Here is a 25,681-nt window from a genome sequence, read left to right on the forward strand (position 1 = left end):
AAATAAGTTAAAAATAGCTTATGAACATCATAAAGAGTTTATAAAAATAAGTTTAAAATAGCTTATGAAGATGTCTTAAGTTATTTTCATAACTTCCTCAAAATAGTCTTCTAAGTAGCTTTCATTAGATAAGCTTAAAATGACTTATGAACATGTCGTAAGTTATTTTCATTAGATAATCTCATATACGTCAACCCAAACAGACCTTAAAAAAAACAATTTACCTGAGAGTCGCCATGGCCATCATATGCTCCAAAGAAATGAATTGTTTGCTGATTAAAATCCTTGTTATTTCCATCATATTTCCTGTTACCAGCCATTTAGCAATTTGAATAGGAATTTCCAATATCTGAGGTACAATCGCAACGGCATATCCATCTGGGGTCTTTTTCCACACAAAGAATTATCACAAACTGAATGACTTGTTCTTAACGATAGTGTAACCGACATTTCTTCCATCACAACCTTTGTCTAAGTAATACAAAAAGTCACAATCCCGCCCTTCTAATATCACACAGTTAGTCATATTTTCACCAATTTTCCACTCGATTTTCCAACCGTAAGAACTCCAAGAACGCGGGAAGTAAATTCTACAAGACGGTTTTTCATATCTAAATAAAAAACAAACTCAACCATCCAAAGCATCTACTTTAATATATAAAAATCGATTACCACCAAAATTCCTTGATTACCCTAATCACAATCAATTTAAGATGGTTTTACATACCCCTGAGAGTAATTACACAACTAATCATAATTACATTCCAACAACCTAATTAATTAGAATCTTTTATTGGAATATACAATTTTCTTTTACTTTTTTGCCTTGGAAACTATCACGTGATCTCTAAAATCTATTCTACTTCCAACATATCTTCTAAAATGCAAAGAATAAATTATTGGAAAGCGAAAAACAAATCTTTTAAGTTTCTCTTCAATCATCCATTTTTCCCATTATTTAAGCAAATTGAAGTTATGAGTGATCTCATTCTTCATCTTTTCGTTCCATCTTCCACCATCTGCAACAACAATTTTAAATAAATAGTAACAGCCATAAAATCTTTTCATTCCAAAACAACATAGTGTATTGCAGAGAGTTTGTAATCTGACAAGGTATGTAGTCACACAATCATTCATCCTTTATCGCTATCATCCTTTTTCTGTGTTGAATCGCCTGTAAATAGCAAATGCATTTTCAATATCTTTCTCCATAGAACCAACACTTCCATCAACCTACAACATCAACACACGCGCAACAATGGCGGAATCGAAACACCGACGCTTACGACATTGAACAAATCCAAATCAAACAGAAAAAACGTAAAACATATCAAACAACACCTGCAAATCCAAATCACAAGTGATATGCACAACAATTTTCATCTCACACTCAACTACAACTCACAACAGGCCCTAAAAGCAGAGGAAGCACAAAAGATCTTACTCGAAAGCAGATATCGGTGGAGCTTTAATCAATTAGTAGCCTTCGTCGTTAGATTTTTGCCTTTATTTTCCTTATTGTATATTCAGTTTGTGGTTGTAGTTTGTAAATAGTTTCAAATTGGTGAAATCCGGGTATTGGGATATGGTCGGGAAAAAGGTTCTGATTTGTTTGCTTTTGCTAATCCCTTTATTGTTTGGTTGTTTGTGTGATGCTTATCATTCTGATTTCAGTTTACCTCTGAATTTGTGATTGCTAGGACTTTGTTACGCCGCTTGGATGATAGATCGAGAGAAAAAGAAGAGAGCTAAAAGGGTTTCAGTTTTCTTAATTTTTCTGCTATGTAGTTTGGACGATAGATCAAAGACAAAGATGAGAGAGCAATGAAAACGTTGATGAGAGAGAAACATAGTCGGAGAGAGAAACATAGGCGGAGAAAGAACATTATTATTTTCCTCTTTTTATGTTTTTTTGGAAAATTAAATGAAAAAAAGTGTGGTATTGAAAATTGTTAATTGAGAATTTTTTTTTGCCTTTCTAAGAAGAAATTCAAATTCAAGACATCAAATTTCGGTGTCTTTCTATTTTATTTATTGATTTAATTTAATTTTGATTTATGTTTCTGCATGACTTTAAAATAAATGAGATTAAATAAAAAATTAATGAAAATTATTATGAACCAAATATAATAATATATTTATTATCATTTCTTTTCATAAATGTTTAATTACTATTTAATTTTTTTAATATTTGAAAATAGTAACAAGATCAAATTTTTTGGGCACCACGTGTTTAAAATAGATTAATTTCTTCTATAAATAAATTAAAACACAAATATTTTTAAATTATGTTTTATAAAATATATTTTTAAATATTTTAACCTTTTTGCTATAGGTTTTAAATTAATATAAAAAACGTATGAATATAAAGATATTTTAAATAAATTTTTATATAAAACATTTTTAAAATGTATCTTTCGAAATAATTATGTTATTTTATCATATAATAAATAAAAATTAATCTTTATATTTTAATTATTTTATTTTATCTTAAAGAATCATAAATCAAATTTGATTCTTCAGTTCATATATTTCCATAGCAAATAAAAATACAAACTACATAAAAATAATTATAAATGCATTAAATTTAGTTTCTTTTATTTTTATCATAATAAAAAATTAATAAAATTGTTTATTTTATGTCTACTGTAACCCTTGGATGAGAGAATTTTTGGAGAAATAACTATTGATACCTATATAGTTTGAAGAATTTTTATGTCTACTGTAACCCTTGGATGGGAGAATTTTTTGGAGAAATAACTATTGATACCAATATAGTTTGAAGAATTTTTATTGAATGCTTTGTTATAATCTTATGTGACATATTTTAAAAGTGACATACTAATTATTAACCATTTTAAATACAATTTGTAGAAAATTTTAATAATATTAAACCGTTAATAATACATGGAACAATTAATCTGAAATTCTATCAATTTGATAAGAAAAGTTTTATTGTCCAATTTTATCATTTAATTATTTTTTATTATAATCAATGTTGTCGTTAAGTTTTTTTGCTTTATAAATGTAATTCTTATTAACAAAATTACTAATTTATTTAATAAAATATTAAATATTTTTATTTTATTTTATCACAATCCTTTGTCATTGATTAAACTGAACCTGTTAGACAAAAAAATAGATTGATTTTATATACGTTCATCCATATGGTGAAAAAGTAAAGGACCTAATAGAGGTAGATTTTAGTTGTAGTAGGTTTTAGTTGTAGGTGGTAATAATTAATCGTTTTTTTTAATTAGAAGTTTGAAGAAAATGTCATTGGGAATATGTAGTTTTAGGTGATAATAATTAGTCTTTTTTAACATTTGCAATTATTAATATTTTTTAAGAAATAATTGATCTACTATTATAATAACTACTATCATAATAAGAAAATCGATGTCTACCAAAATTAATTGCATGTCCAAGTTTAAACAAATATTATAATCCGATTTTCATGCCTTCAATTGCCTTTTTTTCATCATCAACTCATATTAGCATGCCTTATGTCTTTAATATTTGACAATATCTAAAAACAATCATTATTTTTTTGCATGCTACAAGTTTTCCAGTCAATTCCAATATCTAAAAGTAATCATTACGGTTAATTAATCATAAAAAAGGTGGAATTCATATAACTCTCAACCTTCCATACAATATCAACAAATATATAGTACCTTGACATAATTCAAATTCAAATAGAGGAATCAGTATAAAATAATTGTAAATAAACATACAAAAAAGATTTTGTATAGAATTAAAAATTAAAAATTAAATGTATATAACACCGTTCAATATGCATTATTGTATCTTCCCCATTGAAAATAGTTGACATTAATTCTAATTTATATTCATTCCTTTAATATCTATAAAAAAAATATTTGACATTAATTCTAATTTATATTCATTTCATTAAATATATCAAATATAAAGAAAGAGTTGGTATATAAATCTTTTTCTGTCAAGATTATAAATAAAATTATAAGTTATTTTTTATTTAATAAATTTCTATTTTTGTTATTGGATTTGCAATTTGAATTAAATATTTTTGCTGTTTTTATTTCATTGCATTATTATTTTTTATTCGGTATGAGTAGCTAACACAAATATGAGAAATTAACGACATATATGAATGTGATAAGTAACATTAATATTAATAATATACATCTTTTGTACAGATTTTTCTTTGGTAAATCAAATTAAATATATATTTAAAGTTAAATAATGAGATTTAAATGTGTTGCATTGAATTATAATATGTCATTTCATTATTTTTTGTTTCTTGACTTATATAGATGTTATAATTTTTTTTGCAATTTTTTATTTTGATAATTTAAATTTGCAATTTGAATCATGCTCATCCTATTAAGAACTATATTTTTTCAGAGTTAAAATTGTAATCAACAATAATAATTAATTATCTCTAATATTATTTTAATTTTATCCAATTTTATTCTTATTTTTTAGTTCATTGTAAATTTTATTTAAAATCATCTCTATACCTTTCATTATTTTGTTTGTCTTTCATATTATTTATTTTGCCAAATATTTTTACGTATTAATATTTCTCTTCACGACAATAAGTTACAAATATTTTTATAAATAAAAAATAATTGACTGTTGATACAATTATTTTTATAAACGGTAATAAATTATAAGTATTTTTATAAACGGGAAAAAGTCAACTGTTGATAAAATTATTTTTATAAAACGGGAATAAGTTACAAATATTTTTATAAACGGGAAAAAGTCAACTGTTGATACAATTATTTTTATAAACGGAAAAAGTTTACTGTTGATACAGTAATTTTTTAAACGAGAATAAGTTACAAATTTTTTTTTAAGTCGGAAAAAATCAACTCTTGATATAATTGTTTTTATAAGCGAGACTAAGTTACAATTATTTTTATAAACGAGAAAAAGTTAACTGATGATACAATTATTTTTATAAACGAAAATAAGTTACAAATATTTTTATAAATGGACAAACGGAGGGGTGACAAAACGGACCGTTTGCTCCGCCTTAAACCTGCCAAAAAACGAGCGGGCAGACAAGCCCGCAAAGTGAAATGGGCATAAAAATCATGCTCGCTCCGCCAAGATGATGAACGGCGGATTTTCCCGTCTATTTTTTCATTTTATTAAATAAATTACATGCTTTATTTTATTTTTTCAATTAAATTTTTCATTTATTTTTTAAAACAACTTTTTATAAAAGCATCTTTTTAACAAATTTTACTTAAAAAATATTAAGTATATTTACAAATAAATGTATAAAATAAAACCATCAAGAATTGAAATTACTATAATTAACTAAAAAATGGCGAACTTATGGCGAGACGGACATAGGTGAGGCAGGTTTTGACGGGCGGCGGGCTTTGACGGGACAAGCTTTGGCGGGCGGCAGGTTTTTGCGGGGTGGACTTTGGTGGGCGGCGAGTCCAAAATTCTAACCTAACCCGCCAATTTTTGACAGGTGCGCGGGTAGGGCCAGCGGACCATGACCTATTTCGCCACCCCTGCACACTGGTTATAAAATCTTGCCTCCGCCCTACAAAACCATGAGTGTAGAGTGTGGAGGACATACACGCATTGCACCTTTTATGAATGAGAAAAAATCAATTGTTAATACAATTATGTCTCTATGTGAAGTGTATTATACCAAATACTCATATATATTCTTTAACATAATTCATATGTATATCCTAACAATAACTACAACCTGATAAATTAAATTAATATTTATATGAAAATCATCATTAAGATGTTTTTTCTTAATTCATATGTATTTATATATATATATTTTAATTATAATTATATAATATTTATTTAATATTTATATCGGCATTGCGCGACCCATGCGAAGGCACGGGTCATTTACTAGTTGATTTGTTAAAACGCATCAAAACCGAAATCCAGATCTTGTAAACAACAATCCATCCGAACTTCCATTTTTTAATAATTTAACCAAAACTAGCTCTACCTTACACCTTTCAAACTACTACTATATTCCCATATGTCTATCTAGGGGTGGCAAAACGGGCCGCCCGCCCCGCCCGCCCCGCCTTATGCCCGCCAAAAAACGAGCGGGGCGGGCATGCCCGCCAAGTAAAATGGGCATAAAATTCATGCCCGCCCCGCCAAGATGGCGGGTTGGCGGGCGGCGGGCTTACCCGCCTATTTTTATTTATATTTTTTTTAATAGATTAATAAACTTATTTTACCTTTTAATTAAACTTTTCACTTATTTTTTAAAACAATTTTTTATAAAAGTAATTTTTTAACAAATTTACTTAAAAAATATTACATGTATTTATAAATAAATGTATAAAATAAACCATCAAGAATTGCAATTACTAGAATTAACTAAAAAAAAGAGTGAATTTTGGAGGAGGAGCGGGCTTTGGCGAGCGGCGGGCTTTGACGGGGCGGGTATGGCGGGCGGCGGGTTTTGACGGGGCGGACTTTGACGAGCGGCGAGCCTAAAGTCCCAACCCAACCCGCCATTTTTTGGCGGGTGCGCGAGCGGCCCGGCGGGCCCCAGCCCGTTTTGCCACCCCTATGTCTATCTGTGTAAACACTAGTGAAAACAAGCTTCTTGAAAGCTGAAACTTGAAAGAAACAAATTTTATATGTAAAAAACTAAAATTGCATAAAAAAAAATTAAATTCTTAAAAACTTATATGATCGTTGGATCAATTTTTTTAACGGTTGAGATTTGGTGTCATAAAAAAGTTTGACACCTTGGTGTCATTTGATCATATCCCGATATATATATATATATATATATATATATATATATATATATATATATATATATATATATATATATATATATATATATATATATATATATATATATATATATATATATATATATATATATTAAATCCAACAAGAAAGAAAGAAAAAGAAACCCATGACCCCAAAAAGATAAAATATATATTGATTAAATCCAACAAGAAAGAAAGAAAAAGAAACCCATGGCCCCAAAAAGATAAAAACACAATTTTTTTCACATAAAACAACCAATTCTCTGGATCTGAGTTAACAATTATAGGATAAGAAAGTGTCTTAGTTTCAAAACTCTCTTATTTCTCATTTTAACATATTCCTTCTTATCTGCTGAATCACCTCATCTCATGTTGCATCACAGAGATTTTCCATACCTCCACAAACTTCCTTCAACCCCAAAATGTCATTTTCTTCTTCTCAAACTCAAACCCCACTCTTTCAACTTCTTCTCCGCCGCCGCCGCCACTACTTCAGATTCAGATAAAAAATGTTTCACCATATCCTACCTCACTAACAATTGTGGTTTGTCTCCACAAGATGCTCTCAAAGTATCCAAACGATTTACTTTCGAAACCCCCGAAAAACCCAATTCCGTCATCACCTTCTTCAAAACCCAAGGCTTCTCCGATGACCAGATACAATCCATTATTCGCAGGAATCCTCAGCTCATCGTTTCCAGCCCCATCAAAACCATTCTCTTAAAGTTTCAATTTTTAGCCTCCAAAAGGGCTTCCCCTTCCGACATAGTCGCCACCGTCACAAGAAGCTCTCGTTTCCTTCGTGCAAGTCTTCACCAACACATTATCCCTGCTTTTGAATTGGTAACAACTTTCTGTCCCCTGATCAAAAAGCTATTACTTCAATAATTGTTTGTCCCTCTTCAATCAGTGATATTCGCATGAAACCAAATCTTCAATTTTAATAGATTTGGGTTTCACTCGTTCAAGCATTTACTGTTTGCTTAGTACTAGACCTTCTGTAATTTGTTCTACCGATTTGAGAAAGGCTGTGGAGGAGATTAAGGGATTAGGGTTTCACCCTTCCAAATACAATTTCTGTTTGGCATTACTAGCCAAAAGGGCTGTCACTTAATCACAATGGGATGCCAAAATTGATGCATTCAAGTGCTGGGGTTGCTCTGAAGATGAAATTTTCAATGCATTTAAAAGGAACCCTAAGATTATGCTACGGTCTTCAGATAAACTCAACGCGGTCATGAGTTTTTGGATCAAACAGCTTGGTTGGGACCCTTCAGCGCTCATGGCAGCACTGAATCTTTTTGAATTTAGTCTAGAGAAAAGGCTTATTCCAAGAGCTTTAGTCGTCCAGTATCTTTTATCCAAAGGTTTGATGAAGAAGAGTGCTAGCTTGCGTACACCGTTTGGTTTGTCTGATGAGTTGTTCATGAAAAAGTATGTGGATTGTTATGAGGATGAAGCATCTAGGCTATTAAGGCTATATCAGGGGGAGGATACTAGCATACAATGCTCGGATAAGTTGTGAATTTACTTCAGTCTCTTTAATTTACCTTGTAACAGAATTCATCTTTCTATCAAAACAATTAAGTTTTCCGTTGCATATTATGGGTCCTATCTATCAGTATGCTTAAACTTAATTGAGGTCACAACATTGTGATTTGGTTTGATTCATGTAGCTGACTCTATTTAGTAGAAAAAAGGTTTTATTTTCTATATAGGTATGTATGAATTATTACAAATTTATAACATTGAGATGGACAAATATGTCGAAATAGTGAAATACCTTTAGGCCATTGATGCTATAATCTCTTGTGAGTTGTGTTATTTGCATATCTGTGCATACCATTTTTCCAACTTGAACTGTTGCGTGTCATTTTTGCTTCAAGAGTATGTTCTCAGAAACTTTCGCACAATCATTTGGGCTGACATGGTTTTTTCCTGTACACATGCTTATTGTTTGATTGTGCTTAAATGCTATGAAAACTCAAAACGTCTAAACTATTCACGGTGTTATAGAACTCTGCTGAACATGTATGATATTGCTGCAGAGTGCCTTGAGAACAAGAACAGAGGTCATATCAGAATCTAGAGTTTTCTTAAATTTCTGAGGAAGTAATTTTATTTATTGGTCCTAACAATATGCAGTGTGTTTTGAAATTGGAGGGTGATTTGGCATAGAATGGCATGGCTCGGCAAATACAATATTTTTTGAGGTATGATTCCGTGAGATGATTATGGAATATACTATCTCCCAGGCTTTGGGATTTCGCTTATATAGCATTTATATTGAATCTTGTCAATAGTATGAATAAGTATATTACATAATTAGGATTATGTATCTTCAAAGTTAGAATGTTTGATTATTTTATGGTCGTTTGGTGTTATAGTACAAAATTACATACTCTAACAATACTAGTACAAAATTGAATGCCCCTTATAACAAGTCATAGTTCTAGGCTCATAGTTACCTAACCGTGTTATCATCTAATTGTTTGTAATGAGATTTCCTTGACTTATTACATCTCAAAATTTCCCCTTTTCATGAATAAAAGTAATGAGATTCTCCTTGTTTTGAGTCAAACTAGCTAGATCTCAAACCTCTAAGATTGGTCTAATGGTGAGGGAGTTGGATAGTATGCACAGTTGGAGGTCCTAGGCTACAGCCGTTTTAGTGGCCGCTAATTGCTGTTTTTTTAAACTGTTGTCTTTTTTATTACTATATATATCTTAGGTTCTTTAACTATTAAGTAAGATGACCTCTTTAGTTTTGTGTATTCTATTTTTGGGAAATGGATTCAGTGACCCTTTTGAGTATTTTATGTTTACTTTGTATACCGCTATGACAGTTAGCATTTTAGTGGGTTGGTTCTACGCAGCTCTATCCGAGATTAACATTATAGGTCCTAGGCTTAGACATCATTACCTCCATGATATATGCCAAATTATTAGAGATCTGGTGTTTCTTTTCCCTCATTAGTTCGCCAAAGTAAACTAGGCTGTTTATTTGATTCAAAATACCGTTTAAAATGTTAATTGGTTTCCGATTCTTTACACTAACATTTGTGATAGAAATGGAGTTGGGCTGAATGATCAAGGAGTCGCAACAAATGAGGAGGGTACTGACAGCTCCAAAATATGGAGTGTATCAAAGGAAGCAGATTGATAGAAACGTGGATCATGGAATGGGCTTTGATTTTGGGCCTAAACCGAAAATATGGAGAGTTTACTCAAGGAAGAGGGGGAAAGGCGTGAAGATTGATGACGTGGCTGTGTAGTGCATAGAGTGCATGGAAGGAATGTTTTATAAGGAGTAACAGAGAGAGATAGAAGGTTAGCTAAGAATTCAGTTAGTATTGGTGGGGTCACTTTCTTAGTGATTTGGGAGCACTACGTGCTTTACGGAATTGGTAGCTCCACTACCAGTTTGTTACAGAATTGCTTTTCCTTTAGTAATTGTAATTGTTCTTCCTTATTAATACAATTACAGTTTTTCTACACTGTTCTATTCATAATTTCCATCTTCTGCTTCATAAAATTATACACAAACCCATCAATTGGTCCGACCTACCGGATCAATTTCACACCACCATCGAAGGTTGTAGATGCCAAGGAAGCCTAAGATGGGTGATCGGATTGATGCTTTGGAGACACAGGTAGGGAATGTAACGGCGACGCTGCAAGAGCTGGCGTTGCAAATGCAGCAACACGCTCAACAAATGCAACAACAGAGCCTGATTCTGACGGAGCTGAGTAAACAAGTGGGGAAAAAGGTAGTGACTCAGGAGGAGCACTCTGTGGGTGACTCATCACAGAGTGAGTCTCGCCTTGCAGGGAAGAAGGTGAAACTTCCGTTGTTTGAAGGTGACGACCCGGTGGCGTGGATCACTCGTGCTGAGATCTATTTCGATGTGCAAAATACATCGGATGATATGCGTGTGAAATTAGCGCGTTTAAGCATGGAAGGTGCAACCATCCATTGGTTCAACCTTTTGATGGAAACTGAAGATGAGTTATCATGGGAGAAGTTGAAACGGGCGCTTATCGCACGATACGGAGGAAGAAGGTTGGAGAATCCTTTTGAAGAATTGTCTACTCTTAGACAGAAGGGAAGTGTGGAAGAGTTTGTTGAAGCATTCGAGTTATTGTCATCGCAGGTGGGAAGGCTCCCGGAGGAACAATACCTGGGATATTTCATGAGTGGTCTGAAACCGCAGATTAGGAGGAGAGTTCGAACCCTGAATCCTCAAAATCGTATGCAGATGATGAGGATTGCGAAAGACGTGGAAGAAGAATTGAAGGATGAAGATGAAGATGAAGAGCGTCGTAGTGGAAAGAAAGCAGGGTATGAACGCTTGGGCCGAAGTGATTGGGCTGGGTTCTTAAAAAATAGAAACGGGTCCAATTCCAAAGACCTAAACCGTTCCTTCATCGCGGGTGGGTCAAACCCGGGACAGAAAACGGGTTCTAGCGGATCTAACACAAATCCCACTTCGTCATTCGCATCAACAGCTCGCAAGAGTGAGAACGACCACCGTTCTGGGTCGTCGGAAAAATGGAAAGGGGTACGAAGCTTGCACAACGATGAGATGGCGGAAAGGAGAGCAAAGGGTTTATGCTTCAAATGTGGAGGAAAGTTTCATCCCACTCTCCATAAGTGCCCTGAACGAACCCTAAGAGTGTTGATTTTGGGAGAAGGAGAGACTATGAATGATGAAGGAGAGATAGTGACGATGGAAGCTGTGCATTCTGAGAGTGAAGAGGAGGGTGAAGTAGAATGCAAATCCATGGGAGTGCTGGGGAGTATGGGAGAACACCATACTATGAAGATTGAAGGGAAAATCGAAAATGTTGATGTGTTGGTGTTAATCGACAGTGGGGCAAGCCACAATTTTATTTCGCCCCAAGTCACTACTGCATTAGGGCTCACCATTACTCCAGGAGCTGCGAAGACCATTAAATTGGGAGATGGTCACAAAGTTGTATCTAAGGGAGTTTGCAAAGGAGTCAACATCAAATTGGGACCTATGGTGGTGAGGGTGGATGCTCTGGTGTTGGAGTTGGGGGGTTTGGATATGGTGTTAGGAGTGTCATGGTTGAGTACCTTAGGGAAGGTGGTGATGGATTGGAAAATCTTGTCTATGCAATTCATGTATGAGGATCAGTTGGTGAAATTGCAAGGTCAAGGCCGAGAAAAACAGAGCTACTTGAACACATTCCTTGAAGACAAACAAAGGAGGTTGGGAACAGATTGGTGGTGGTCTCAAAGAGAGGAAAGTACAACGGTGGTCCCATCAGACCTGAATGGTATACTAGAGCAATTTCATGAAGTGTTTAGAGATCAGATTCAGTTACCTCCAGAAAGAACCCAAGTGCATAAGATTAAGTTATGTCATGATCATGGAACCATCAATGTGAGGCCCTACAGATACCCACACCACCAGAAGGAGGAGATTGAAAAGCAAGTGAGTGAATTGCTGAAGGCGGGTGTTATCAGACCAAGCATGAGTGCTTATTCAAGCCCTGTGATTTTGGTCAAAAAGAAAGACAAGAGTTGGAGGATGTGTGTGGACTATAGAGCTCTAAACAAAGCCACAATTCCAGATAAATATCCCATTCCCATAGTAGATGAATTATTAGATGAGCTTTATGGAGCAACTATTTTTTCAAAAATTGATCTTAAGTCTGGTTACCACCAAATTAGGGTGCATGAGGATGATATTCACAAAACCGCTTTTAGAACTCATAATGGTCACTATGAGTACCTTGTGATGCCATTTGGGCTGATGAATGCCCCAGCTACGTTCCAAGCCACTATGAATGATATTTTCAGGCCATTTCTAAGAAAGTTTGTCTTAGTATTTTTTGATGATATCTTAATTTATAGTAAAGATATCCGGGAACATCAAGACCATCTGAAGCAGGTTTTAACTGTGTTGTTGGCAAATTGTTTTGTTGCTAATCAATCTAAATGCAAGTTTGGTTGTACACAAATTGATTACTTAGGCCATATCATTTCTGGAGAAGGAGTTGCTGTAGATCCAGAGAAAGTCAGATGTATATTAGAGTGGCCTGAACCTAAAAATGTGAAGGGGGTTCGTGGATTTTTAGGTCTCACAGGATACTATAGAAAGTTCATTCGAGATTACGGCAAAGTGGCAAAACCTCTGACTGAACTCACAAAGAAAGACAACTTTGTATGGGGTGCAGAGGCTATAACAGCTTTTAAGCAGATGAAGCAAATCATGACCTCACCACCAGTTCTGGTCCTTCCTAATTTTTCCCTACCATTTGAAGTTGAATGTGATGCAGCGGGTAGGGGAATTGGGGCAGTCCTGATGCAGCAGAGACAACCAGTGGCGTTTTTCAGTAAAGCATTATCTGATGGCAACCTTGCTAAATCAGTATATGAAAAGGAATTAATGGCGTTGGTTTTATGTATTCAGCACTGGAGGCACTACCTATTGGGTAACCAATTCACAGTCTATACTGATCACAAAAGTCTGAAACATTTTTTGCAACAGAGGGTGACTTCTCCGGATCAACAGTGTTGGTTAGCCAAACTACTTGGCTATCAATTTGAAGTCAAATACAAACCAGGCTTGGAGAATAGGGCAGCAGATGCTCTGTCCAGATGTTATGATGAAGTTGAAATGAGCACCATGGTTTCTTATCCTACGTGGGTGGATAGCAAGAAGCTGTTAGACGAAGTGACTAGTGACCAAGAAATTCAGAAACTGGTTCGGGAAGTACAAGTGCACCCAGATGCTAAACCTGGGTTCTGTGTCAGACAAGGGGTTTTATTTTATCATGGAAGGTTAGTCATCTCTCCCAACTCTCCTTCTATCCCTACTCTATTGGCAGAATACCACAATACTCCTACTGGAGGACATTCTGGATTTCACAGAACTTATAGAAGATTGGCAGCTAATTTATATTGGGTCGGAATGCAGAAAAGTGTTAGGGACTTTGTTAGAGCCTGTGATGTTTGTCAGAGACAGAAATATGCGGCTACTACACCAGGGGGTTTGCTACAACCTCTCCCTATTCCCAATGCTGTTTGGGAAGATTTATCATTAGATTTTATTACGGGGTTGCCGAAATCCAAGGGTTATGACGCTGTTTTAGTGGTTGTGGACAGATTGTCTAAATATAGTCATTTTATACTATTAAAGCATCCCTATACTGCTAAGTCAATTGCGGAGTTATTTGTCAAGGAGATAGTAAGGTTACATGGAATTCCCAAGTCCCTCATCAGTGATAGGGATCCTTTATTTGTGAGTAATTTCTGGATGGAGTTATTTAAGTTGCAAGGTACCAAATTACGGATGAGTTCTGCATATCATCCTGAAACGGATGGACAGACGGAAGTGATTAATAGGTGCTTGGAGAGTTATTTACGATGTTTTGCTTCTGATCAACCAAAAACTTGGTCATATTGGATCTCATGGTGTGAATTTTGGTATAACACCACATACCATGTGACTATTGGAAAGACTCCTTTTGAGGTGGTTTATGGGAGACAACCTCCTAGTCTAGTGAGGTTCTTGACCAATGAGACTAAAGTTGCTGCTGTGGCTTTAGAGTTGAGTGAGAGAGATGAGGCTCTCAAACAACTCAAATTACATCTTCAAAGAGCTCAAGAACAGATGGCAAACTATGCTAACAAGAAGAGAAGGGACTTGAGTTTTACAGTAGGTGAATGGGTTTTCTTAAAACTTCGTCCGCATAGACAGCAGTCAGTTGTGAAGAGGATCAACCAAAAGCTCGCTGCTCGTTTTTATGGGCCTTTCAAGGTGTTAGCCAAAGTGGGAGAAGTGGCTTACAGGTTGCAATTGCCGGAGCAATCAAGGATTCATCCGGTGTTTCATGTTTCCTTGCTTAAGAAGGCCATTGGGAATTATCAAGTTCAAGGAGAGCTCCCTAAAGAGCTAGAGATAACCGATGCTGTTGATGTGTATCCAGATAGGGTGATGGGGTCTAGAGTGACTATGCAGGGTGGTGTGGCTGTGCATCAGAGTTTGATCAAATGGCAGAACAAGTCTCTGGATGATGTAACTTGGGAAGATGATGATGTTCTACGTGGGCAGTTTCCAGAGTTTAGCCTTGAGGACAAGGCTATTTCTAAGGAGGAGAGTATTGATAGAAACGTGGATCATGGAATGGGCTTTGATTTTGGGCCTAAACCGAAAATATGGAGAGTTTACTCAAGGAAGAGGGGGAAAGGCGTGAAGATTGATGACGTGGCTGTGTAGTGCATAGAGTGCATGGAAGGAATGTTTTATAAGGAGTAACAGAGAGAGATAGAAGGTTAGCTAAGAATTCAGTTAGTATTGGTGGGGTCACTTTCTTAGTGATTTGGGAGCACTACGTGCTTTACGGAATTGGTAGCTCCACTACCAGTTTGTTACAGAATTGCTTTTCCTTTATTAATTGTAATTGTTCTTCCTTATTAATACAATTACAGTTTTTCTACACTGTTCTATTCATAATTTCCATCTTCTGCTTCATAAAATTATACACAAACCCATCACAGGTAAAGATGCAGTGAATCAGAGTTAGTTATATAAGGGAATAGTGTTGCTGATGGAGAAAATAGAATATGTATTAATCTATTTTTTAGGGATATCAATTGTAAAGAGGGCCTTGGACTTGAAACAATTAATCTTTAAACTTGCAGCATTCCTGAATTTATTGAAATTTCTCTTGAACACATGTGTAGCCTTAGAAAGAAGAGAGATTCTCAATTCACCTTATGCATTTTTAGGGATCTTTTAAAAAAATTGTTTTGACCGTACTTGAAAGATTCCTACGCACTTTTGGAGCATCACGATAGCATTTACAACATCATGTGAAGTCTAAGAAGTATTGCTGAAAGACATAAAAACATTGTCAAAACAAAATGCAGCGGCTAGGCCACAATTATGTTGTCTATACATATAGGCTTCATTCAATTCAATTTTCAGATCATAGTCGGAGTAATTTTTTTTAAACGATTTCTTTCGATTTTTTTTAAAAAAATTATACTTATGTAAAGAGGAAATAGGAGATGCAATGATATGTTACACCGTCAACCAATAAACGACGCGTATTTCATCGAATCATACTAGTGTTTAAAGCAACTTAGATAGTTTGGCTGCAACTGGAAATTTGACAATGATGTTTTAAAACAACTTAGAGTGTTATCCATCAAACTGATTCTTAAATGGATCCTATTTAAATTTTTATATTATCTTATACTTTCAATTTGGTTTTAGCTGATTTTGGCAACGTTTTTTCTTTAAAATCCGTTGCCTAAAGGCAGAGAGAAATTAAAAATGAAAACTGTAATATTTATAGGACCAAAAACTTATTTAACCTTTTTTAAATATCTATACAACTCATCAAAATCTATACATTAGATTCCATCGAATTCCACATTGAAATACACCAATAATTCTTGAATAATTTGACTTATTTCGGAAATGAATTTTCGAACTGACGGAGTTTTCATCACAGAAATCAGCAACAATGTAGTGAAATAGGGGATGAAATGAGAGATGTTTACCTCAAATTGTAGCTTTCTATGCTCCCTTTAACGTGATCAACGGTTTGAAACTTGATTTTGAGACGAAAAATGGATCGATATTGATGGAAGTTTTGGAGAGGGTTTGGGTTTATTTTAGAGAAAAATGATGAAATAGTGAAGGAGGGAAAATGGTATATGAACACATTATTTCGAAAATGTACTTCCGAAATAATACCTGACTGTTAAAACCAACGTATTTTTTGAAATTTCATGCATTTCGGAAATACATGTTCGAAAACACCAATTTTTTGGTGTTTTCAGAGATGCATTTCCGAAATCTGAAAAATTCTTAAAAAAAAAAAACTTCGGAGAAACATTTCCGAAGCAGGGATAAGTTGAGAATTTCACTGGGGTCACCCCACATGAGGTCAATAAAGAAATCCTCTAAAATAAGTGGCATTTGAAGGTTGTTAAGTAGGTTGTTAAGTGATGATTGATAGTGAATATATTAGTAATCATCGGCGGTGTTCAGAGTAATGGTTATAATGGAAATATGGAAGAATATAGGTGGATAAAGTGGACGGAGAAGCGGTCTGAGAGGCCCCAAATTACTGCGGCAGTTGTTGTAATTTTGCTGAATCATCTCACTCATGTATCAACTCAGAGCTCTTCCATAAATAAACCTTCTTCAACCCCAAAATGTTACCTTCGTCTTCTCAAATCCCACTCTTTCAGCTTCTTCTCTACCACCACAACCACTTCAGATTCAGATCAACGATCTTTCACCATATCCTACCTCACTGACAATTGTGGTATATCTCCACAAGAAGCTCTCAAAGCATCAAAACGCATCAATTTCAACACCCCCAAAAAACCCAATTCCGTCATCGCCTTCTTCAAAACCCACGGTTTCTCCAATCCCCACATCCAATCCATCATTCGCAGGAAACCTCAGCTCATCCTTTCCAACCCCATCAAAACCATTCTCCCAAAGTTTCAATTTTTAGCCTCCAAAGGGGCTTCTCCCACCGACATAGTCGCCACCGTCACCAGAAGCCCCCATTTCCTCGGCTCAAGCCTGAAACGCATTATTCAAACTTTTGAATTGGTAAGAAGTTTCTGTCCTTCTGATCAAAAAGCTATTACTTCAATCATTGCCTATCCATCTTTCGTTTGTGATATGTGAATGAAACCAAATCTTCAATTTTTACTCGATTCCGGTGTCACTCGTTCAAGCATTTACCATTTGCTTAGTTCTAGACCTTCTGTAATTTGTTCTACTGATTTGAGAAAGGCTGTGGAGGAGATTAACGAATTAGGGTTTCATCCTTTAAAGTACAATTTTTGTGTGGCGTTACTTGCCAAGAGGGGTATCTCTAAATCACTATGGGATGCTAAAGTTGATGCCTTGAAGAGTTGGGGTTGTTCTGAAGATGTCATTTTTGATGCCTTTAAAAGACAGCATAACTTTATGCTACGGTCACCGGATAAGCTCAATGCGGTGATGCAATTTTGGGTCAAAGAGCTTGAATGGGATCCTTCAGCGCTCTTGGCAGCACCTGACCTATTCGGATTTAGTCTAGAGAAAAGGCTTGTTCCAAGGGCTTCAGTCGTCCGGTATCTTTTATCCAAAGGTTTGATTAAGAAGAGTGCTAGCTTGTATACACCGTTTAGTTTGTCTGATGAGTTGTCCGTGAAAAAGTATGTGGATTGTTATGAGGATGAAGCATATAGGCTATTAAGGCTATATCAGGGGGAGGATACTAGCATACAATGCTCGGATAAGTTGTGAATTTACTTCAGTCTCTTTAATTTACCTTGTAACAGAATTCATCTTTCTATCAAAACAATTAAGTTTTCCGTTGCATATTATGGGTCCTATCTATCAGTATGCTTAAACTTAATTGAGGTCACAACATTATGATTTGGTTTGATTCATGAAGCCGACTCTATTTAGTAGAAAAAAGGTTTTATTTTCTATATAGGTATGTATGAATTATTACAAATTTATAGCATTGAGATGGACAAATATGTCGAAATAGTGAAATACCTTTAGGCCATTGATGCTATAATCTCTTTTGAGTTGTGTTATTTTGCATATCTGTGCATACCATTTTTCCAACTTGAACTGTTGCGTGTCATTTTTGCTTCAAGAGTATGTTCTCAGAAACTTTTGCACAATCATTTGGGCTGACATGGTTTTTTCCTGTACACATGCTCATTGTTTGATTGTGCTTAAATGCTATGAAAACTCAAAACGTCTAAACTATTCACGGTGTTATAGAACTCTGATGAACATGTATGATATTGCTGCAGAGTGCCTTGAGAACAAGAACAGAGGTCATATCAGAATCTAGAGTTTTCTTAAATTTCTGAGGAAGTAATTTAATTTATTGGTCCTAACAATATGCAGTGTGTTTTGAAATTGGAGGGTGATTTGGCATAGAATGGCATGGCTCGGCAAATGCAATCTTTTTTGAGGTATGATTCCGTGAGATGATTATGGAATATACTATCTCCCAGGCTTTGGGATTTCACTTATATAGCATTTATCTTGAATATCGTCAATAGTATGTATAAGTAAATTACATAATTAGGATTATGTATCTTCAAAGTTAGAATGTTTCATTATTTTATGGTTGTTTGGTGTTATAGTACAAGATTACATACTCTAACAATGCTAGAACAAAATTGAATGCCCCTTATAACAAGTCATAGTTCTAGGCTCATAGTTACCTGAAAGTCTTATCATGTAATTGTTTGTAATGAGATTTCCTTGACTTATCACATCTCAAAATTTTCCCCTTTTCATGAATAAAAGTAATGAGATTCTTCTTGTTTAGAGTCAAATTAGCTAGATCTCAAACCTCTAAGATTGGTCTAGTGGTGAGGGAGTTGGATAGTATGCACAGCTGGAATAGCGTAGTGGACCACGAGCCACTGTCAGCAATATCGGTTGTAGCAGTGGCTGCTAATTGCTGTTGTTTTTTAAACTGTTGTCTTTTCTATAACTATCTATCTTAGGTTTTTTAACTATTAAGTATGATGACCTCTTTAGTTTTGTGTATTATATTTTTGAGTATTTTTTGATTCAAAATACTGTTTAAACTGTTAATTGGTTTCCGATTCTTTACAGTAACATTTTCTCAAATTTAGTCAATTGTGATGGAAATGGAGTTGGGCTGAATGATCAAGAGGGTATGGACAGACCCAAAATATGGAGAGTGTATCAAAGGAAGCGGGTAAAGATGCAGTGAATTGAAGGGTGAGCTGGCAGCAAGCTTGGGATCAAAGTTAGTTATATAAGGGAATAGTGTTGCTGATGGAGAAAATGGAATATATATCATAATCTATTTTTAGGGATATCAATAGTAAAGAGGGCCTTGGACTTGGAACAATTATTCTTTAAACTTGCAGCATTTACAACAACATCATGTGAAGTCTAAGAAGTATTGCTGAAAGACATAAAATCATTAATCAAAGGGCAACAAACCATTGTCAAAATCTAAATACAGCGGCTAGGCACTATTAAACGATTTCTTTAAATGATATTTATGTAAAGAGAAAACAGGAGATCCAATGATATTTTACACAGGCAATCAATAAATAACGTGTATTCCATCAAATCATACTAGTTAGGGGTGGACAAAAGTTTCCGAACCGTGAGTATCCGACCGGTCCGAGCGTAATTAAAATTTTCGGTTCGGTTCATATCGGGTCTACGGGTTATACGGGTGACTGGCTCGGTTTTTAGTGGTTTATTCCGGTTCGGTTCGGTTGATAATATTAGGCCCATCGGTGACCGGACCCGACCGAGTCCAATTTATATTTTATTATTATAATTATTATTTATTAACACTAGCTAGGGTTTGAGGAGACCAACACCAATTTCTCTCCCTCATTTTTCTTCTTCCGTGTAGCCGCTCGCCGCCCCCTTCTTCTTTCCTCTGTTACAGCTCGAATCTGTGAAAAAACATAACTACCACCACAATATTCTCTAGTTCAATCATAAACACATTCATCTTCCGCTCAATCTCTCTTCGTCTCTCAAAAAAATCAAACCCTAACACCCAAATTTTAGAAAAAGACCACAATATTAAAGGTTGTATTTGTGAACTGAAAGGAGGTTGCAAGCGGATGTTTTGAGAGTTTCTATAATCTTCTATCTGATTATCAAAGTGATCTTCTTCAGGTATATAACTTATCTTACCTTTTCCCTTATGATAGTCATGATTTCTCTTTGATTTTTTTGATAATTTTTACTTTTACTCTTGCCAGGTTGCAGATCGTTGCTTCTATCTTCTTTATACTTGTTGTTCTTTCATATTGATGTTCTTGCATTCCTTCTGGTGTTGCGGGAGGTATCACTTTTTCTAGTTTATAGGTGAGTTGGTCTTTACTGGTTATTATTCTTGAAGTTGTATTTGATAATTTTAGGTCTAGATCTTTGGTCTTTACTGGTTATTATTCTTGAAGTTGTATTTGATAATTTTAGGTCTAGATCTATTTTGCATGACACCTTTATGGTTATTTAGAGTCTGAGAATTATTTTTTGTATCCTTCCCTGCAGTATTAATCTTGTTCTTGATGAGTTGTTTTCTTTTCTTTTTTTTTTTACTTGGATACTTGGATTTACTGGGTGACAGATTAAGTTTCATTCACTGATCCCAAATCCATCCACAGAAGAGGAGAAACTTTTTGAAAGGAAAAAGAGGTTAAAGAAGAGGTTAATTTCTTCTCTTAAATTTAATTAAGAGGTTAATTTCTTATGTTATTGGACAGGTTAAATTACTGTGTCTTATGAGCCCCTCTCTAATACAAGATTAATTCATTGCAAAAATTATATGTTTTTCTAATGTAGAAAAATGAGCCCTTTGGTTGGACTACAAAAGCCCTCAGATTTTAAGAGACTAATGGTCTTTGGTCTTTGGGAGCATAAGTTTATTTTCACAACAACTGAAGTTTTATGGCTTAAGTTTTATAAACTAATTTTGATTAAAAAAATTCACAAATTACATGAACTTATAGGTTCTTTTTTTATTCTCCTGATAAGTTTTCTTTTGTGCAGGTATGGAGTTATTGTTTCAATAGGCCTTGTTTTTGTTCCTGTCTAACATTGAATAGGAAATTATCATGCACCTACTACTTATTCATTCAAAGACTGGTGTTAGATTCTAATATATTTTAGTTAATTCCTAATTTGTATTGGATTTAGTTTTGTATTTATTTTATTAAATTTGATTTATGCAGTAATGATTTAGTTTCATTTGTAATGTTATTTAATACAGTTTTTTTTGGATGATTTAATATCCAATTTCATGAAAGTTTATCCAAAAAATCAATAGTTTTTTTTATAAAAAAACCAGTTAATTTTTCTATTTATAAAATTAAAATAAAATTCAAATTGGGTTTTTGAAATTTTAGTGATCCAAATACAAGCTGTATACTAAGAATTTAAAGAAAATATAAAAAAACTATTGAATTTTACTATTTGGGCTGGATTTTGAATTGGCCCAACTGCAAATGCAAATGAAATACCCGAAATAAACCGACATAGATACCCGAACCCGTTTCAACCCGAACCCGAAAAAACCGATTGATATTCTGGTCGGAATTGGGCCTGTATTTGTCACCCGAGGGTTGGGCCGGATTGGGGTTTTGGGCCCGAACCCGAACCGGCCCGACCCGATGTCCACCCCTATATTACTAGTGTTTAAAGCGAGCAACTTAGAAAATTTGACAGTGATGTTTTAAAACAACTTAGAGCATTATTATCCATCCGACTCATTTAGTTTCTTCAAATGGGTCCTATCTAAATTTTTATATTATTTTATATTTTTCAATTTCTTAAACAACTTACTTATATTTTTTAAATATCCATACAACTCATCAAAATATATACATTAGATTCCATCGAATCCCACGTTGTACATAGTAATGGTCTTAAAAAAAAAAACATTCTTTAAGTGCCATTTATATCTATGAAACTCAGATATTATAAAAAAAAACATTCTTTAAGTGCCATTTATATCTATGAAACTCAGATATTATAACTTTAAAACCATTGCAAAAACACCAATAATTTTTGGATAATTTGAGTTATTTTGACATATTTTTTATTAGACGACTGTGTAAATTTTTTTATTAGTGCATCTCCATTAACCTTTTATATAAATATTTATAAAAAATTCATATTTTGAGTTTTTGTAAAAACTATTAAAATAAAAAAAGAATTTAACTAATAAAAATGATGCTTGCTATTACCAAAAATTTACCTGTGGCCTATGGATCCAAAATGCCCCTAATTAAAAAACACTCAATAAAAATTCATTTTATCAAATAACTTAATTTAACCTTTTAGTAGTTTAATAAATATAAATTAATTTTAAATCAATGAAGATTATTATTATAATTAAATTAATTAATTCTGTTTTTTGACTTTAACCAAAAAAATTAAAATGAATCTTATAAAAAATAAAAAGCAAAAATGAAATAATTAATATCAAAAATACCCTCAATTTATATTAGCCATTCCTTTATACAATAATTTATTTTAAAACAAATTTTTTTTTTACCACCATTATTCAGTTTTGTCTATTTTGACATCAATTCAATTCAGCTCCTCCACTGTTAGAGAATCAATTTTCACTCCAATTCTATGTGATTGTATCCGGTGATCGTAGGAGAGAGACGCCTCCAAAACACTGTCCGCACCGGCTGTTGAATCTCCCTCCGATATCATGTTTCATTCACACCGTCTCAGAGCTCTTGTCTACCTCAACCATCTCTCTTCATCTCCAAAATCTCACTACCTTCTTCACTCTCTCACTCCCTTCTCCACCACTTCAGATTCCGACCAAAAATCTTTCACCATATCCTACCTCACCAACAACTGCGGCTTATCCCCACAAGACGCTCTCAAAGCATCCAAACGACTCCGTTTAACTTTCACCACCCCCGAAAAACCCAACTCCGTCATCGCCTTCTTCAAAGCCCACGGTTTCTCCAACCACCACATCCAGTCCATCATCCTCAAGAACCCCGAGCTCATCCTCTCCAACCCCACCAAAACCATTCTCCCAAAGTTTCAATTTTTAGCCTCCAAAGGCGCTTCCCCCTCCGACATAGTCGCCGCCGTCACCAGAAGCTCTCGTTTCCTCCGTGTAAGCCTCGAGAAACACATTATCCCCGCTTTTGAATTGGTACGAGGTTTCTGTCCCTCTGATAAAAAAGCTATTACTTCAATCATCATTTGTCCGGCTTCAATCAGTGATATTCGCATGAAACCTAATGTTCAGTTTTTACTCAATTTTGGGGTTAATCATTCTAGTATTTACCATTTGCTTAGTACTAGACCTTCTGTGATTTGTTCTACTGATTTGAGGGAGGTTGCGGAGGAGATTAAGGGATTAGGGTTTCATCCTTCAAAATACAATTTTTGTGTGGCATTATTAGCCAAAAGGGGTATTACTAAATCCCAATGGGATGCCAAAGTTGATGTCTTGAAGAAATGGGGTTGGTCCCAAGATGAGATTTTGCATGCATTTAAAAAGAACCCTAAGATTATGCTACGGTCTGCGGAGAAACTCAACGCGGTCATGAGTTTTTGGATCAAGCAGCTTGGTTGGGATCCTGCAGTGCTCTTGGCAGCGCCGGATCTATTTGGATTTAGTCTAGAGAAAAGGCTTATTCCGAGGGCTTCTGTTGTCCGGTATCTGTTATCTAAAGGTTTGGTGAAGAAGAGTGCTAGTTTGTATACGCCGTTTAATTTCTCGGACGAGTTGTTCATGAAAAAGTATGTGAATTGTTATGAGGAAGAAGCTTCTAAGCTATTAAGGCTATATCAGGGGAAGGATGCTAGTTTATAGTGTTTGGATAAGTTGTGAGTTCATATTATGTGTGTTCTTCTCAGTAAGTTGGAACCTTTTTAGCTTTTGGTACATTGCAGTTATGACTTATTTCTCTAGTTTTGTTTTATTTTAAAACTAATAAGTATATGACACTAGAGAATAATTGGTTCTGTGGTTGGAAAATATGATTGTTTTATTCCATACTACAATATATGTTTTAAGAGGTGGATTGTTATATGTCCACTTCAGTTTCTTTAATATACCATGTAACAGGATTCATCTTTCTGGTTCAGTGATTCAGTATCAATACAGTTCAGTTTTCCTTTACATATTTTGGGTCCTATCTATCAGAATCCTAAACTTAATTCTTGAAGGGACATTATGAATTATGATTCAGTATCAACTCATGTAGCCAACTCATGTATGAATTATTACAACTTTATAGCATTGCTGCATTGGGATGAACAAATGTCGAAATACTTTGAGGTAACACACCCTTTAAGTGAAGTTGTAAATACCGTTCATAAAGAAGTTAAGATTATTGATTGTTTTTTGTAACTTGAGGATCTGTCCAGGTCCTTGTTGCTGATACCATAACTTCTTATGGATTGTGTTATTTGCATATCTGTGCATGCCATTTTTTCTCCTTGAACCGTTACAAGTCATTTTTGCTTCAAGAATTTGTTTGTTGTCTGAAATGAAAAACATATATGAGGCCTTGATAAAATTACAATTTTTAATCCTATATTATCTATTTCAAGAAAAACAGATAGCAGAGTGGTTTCAATCTGATAGGCAGTGCACTGTTTATATCTTGTGTTCTTGCTTTTCACATAAATCTATGAATAAGCGAATATTGCGCTCTACTTTTCTTTAGCAGCTCGCTCTAGCTTGGATGACCATTTGGCACACTTGTGTGGGTTGAATTCGACATAACATCAATGGGTTCTTGATGATTATAATGAGAGCAGGACAATGAACTTGTGATAGCTGACTTCATAAGACTTGGTGGTTGTTGTTGTCGGGCAATAAACTTGTGAGCTTATTGTTGCGTACTCTTTGCGACATATCAGTTTCTGTTCATATGCTGTTAGAATTGGATATTTTTCTACTTGTGATGTAGTAATTGTCTTTGATTTGAATGGATATGTTGGTAACTAGTACGCCATATATGATTCATTGTTAGACTATTATTTGTCTTTTAAATGAACTTCTTTATCATTATGGATCATTTACCAGCTTTTTAAACATTGATATGCACTATGCAACATGCTGGAACAGATGGAGAGTTTATAATTATAAAGATTATTTAAATGCATAGAAAGTGGATATAACAATTTTTCTTATGTCTGAACAATTTTTCTAAAGTACTTTTTCCAAACATTAGCCCTTTCCTAGGATGGTGACACTTTTTGTGGCATGTTTGTCATAAGTGTATCTTAACTAGAGATAGACTTCGAGATAAAGGAGTTAGTGTCTAAGATCGTTGTTTGTGTGAAGTAGGTGTTGAAATAACCTTCCCTTTTGTGGTGATTGCTTCAGGTGTTCAGAGT

General features: G+C 34.5%; 3 protein-coding genes and 1 long non-coding RNA gene across 8 annotated transcripts; all 4 read left to right on the plus strand.

The window, feature by feature from the left end:
* The first annotated feature begins 7,028 nt into the window (after positions 1 to 7,028).
* LOC131595152 (uncharacterized) lies at positions 7,029 to 8,633 on the plus strand. Its single transcript, XM_058867470.1, has 2 exons — positions 7,029 to 7,658; positions 7,894 to 8,633. Exons 1-2 carry the CDS (start codon positions 7,143 to 7,145, stop codon positions 8,296 to 8,298), a joined length of 921 nt encoding a protein of 306 aa, XP_058723453.1. The 5' UTR covers positions 7,029 to 7,142; the 3' UTR covers positions 8,299 to 8,633.
* Positions 8,634 to 17,464: 8,831 nt separating this feature from the next.
* Positions 17,465 to 18,070, plus strand: LOC131595231 (uncharacterized). The gene has a single exon (XM_058867552.1). It carries the CDS (start codon positions 17,465 to 17,467, stop codon positions 18,068 to 18,070), a length of 606 nt encoding a protein of 201 aa, XP_058723535.1.
* On the plus strand, positions 18,070 to 21,525 carry LOC131631682 (uncharacterized). Of its 2 annotated transcripts, XR_009292783.1 has the most exons (6): positions 18,070 to 18,263; positions 18,595 to 18,759; positions 19,415 to 20,470; positions 20,557 to 20,662; positions 20,925 to 21,004; positions 21,347 to 21,525. It is a non-coding gene; the product is annotated as an uncharacterized LOC131631682 (long non-coding RNA). The 2 variants fall into 2 exon arrangements; XR_009292782.1 differs by having other exon boundaries at positions 18,070 to 18,759.
* Positions 21,526 to 22,873: 1,348 nt separating this feature from the next.
* Positions 22,874 to 25,334, plus strand: LOC131631690 (transcription termination factor MTERF6, chloroplastic/mitochondrial-like). Of its 4 annotated transcripts, none has more exons than XR_009292787.1 (3): positions 22,874 to 24,189; positions 24,574 to 24,614; positions 25,006 to 25,334. XR_009292787.1 is itself a non-coding variant. In XM_058902461.1 (2 exons), exon 1 carries the CDS (start codon positions 23,019 to 23,021, stop codon positions 24,144 to 24,146), a length of 1,128 nt encoding a protein of 375 aa, XP_058758444.1. In that variant the 5' UTR covers positions 22,874 to 23,018; the 3' UTR covers positions 24,147 to 24,189; positions 25,006 to 25,334. The 4 variants fall into 4 exon arrangements, 2 of the variants coding, with proteins under 2 accessions (XP_058758444.1, XP_058758450.1); XR_009292788.1 differs by having other exon boundaries at positions 25,009 to 25,334; XM_058902461.1 differs by lacking the exon at positions 24,574 to 24,614.
* The last annotated feature ends 347 nt before the right edge of the window (positions 25,335 to 25,681 follow it).

Source organism: Vicia villosa, linkage group LG1, assembly GCF_029867415.1.
Source record: "Vicia villosa cultivar HV-30 ecotype Madison, WI linkage group LG1, Vvil1.0, whole genome shotgun sequence".
In the NCBI taxonomy this organism is placed as follows: Eukaryota; Viridiplantae; Streptophyta; class Magnoliopsida; order Fabales; family Fabaceae; genus Vicia; species Vicia villosa.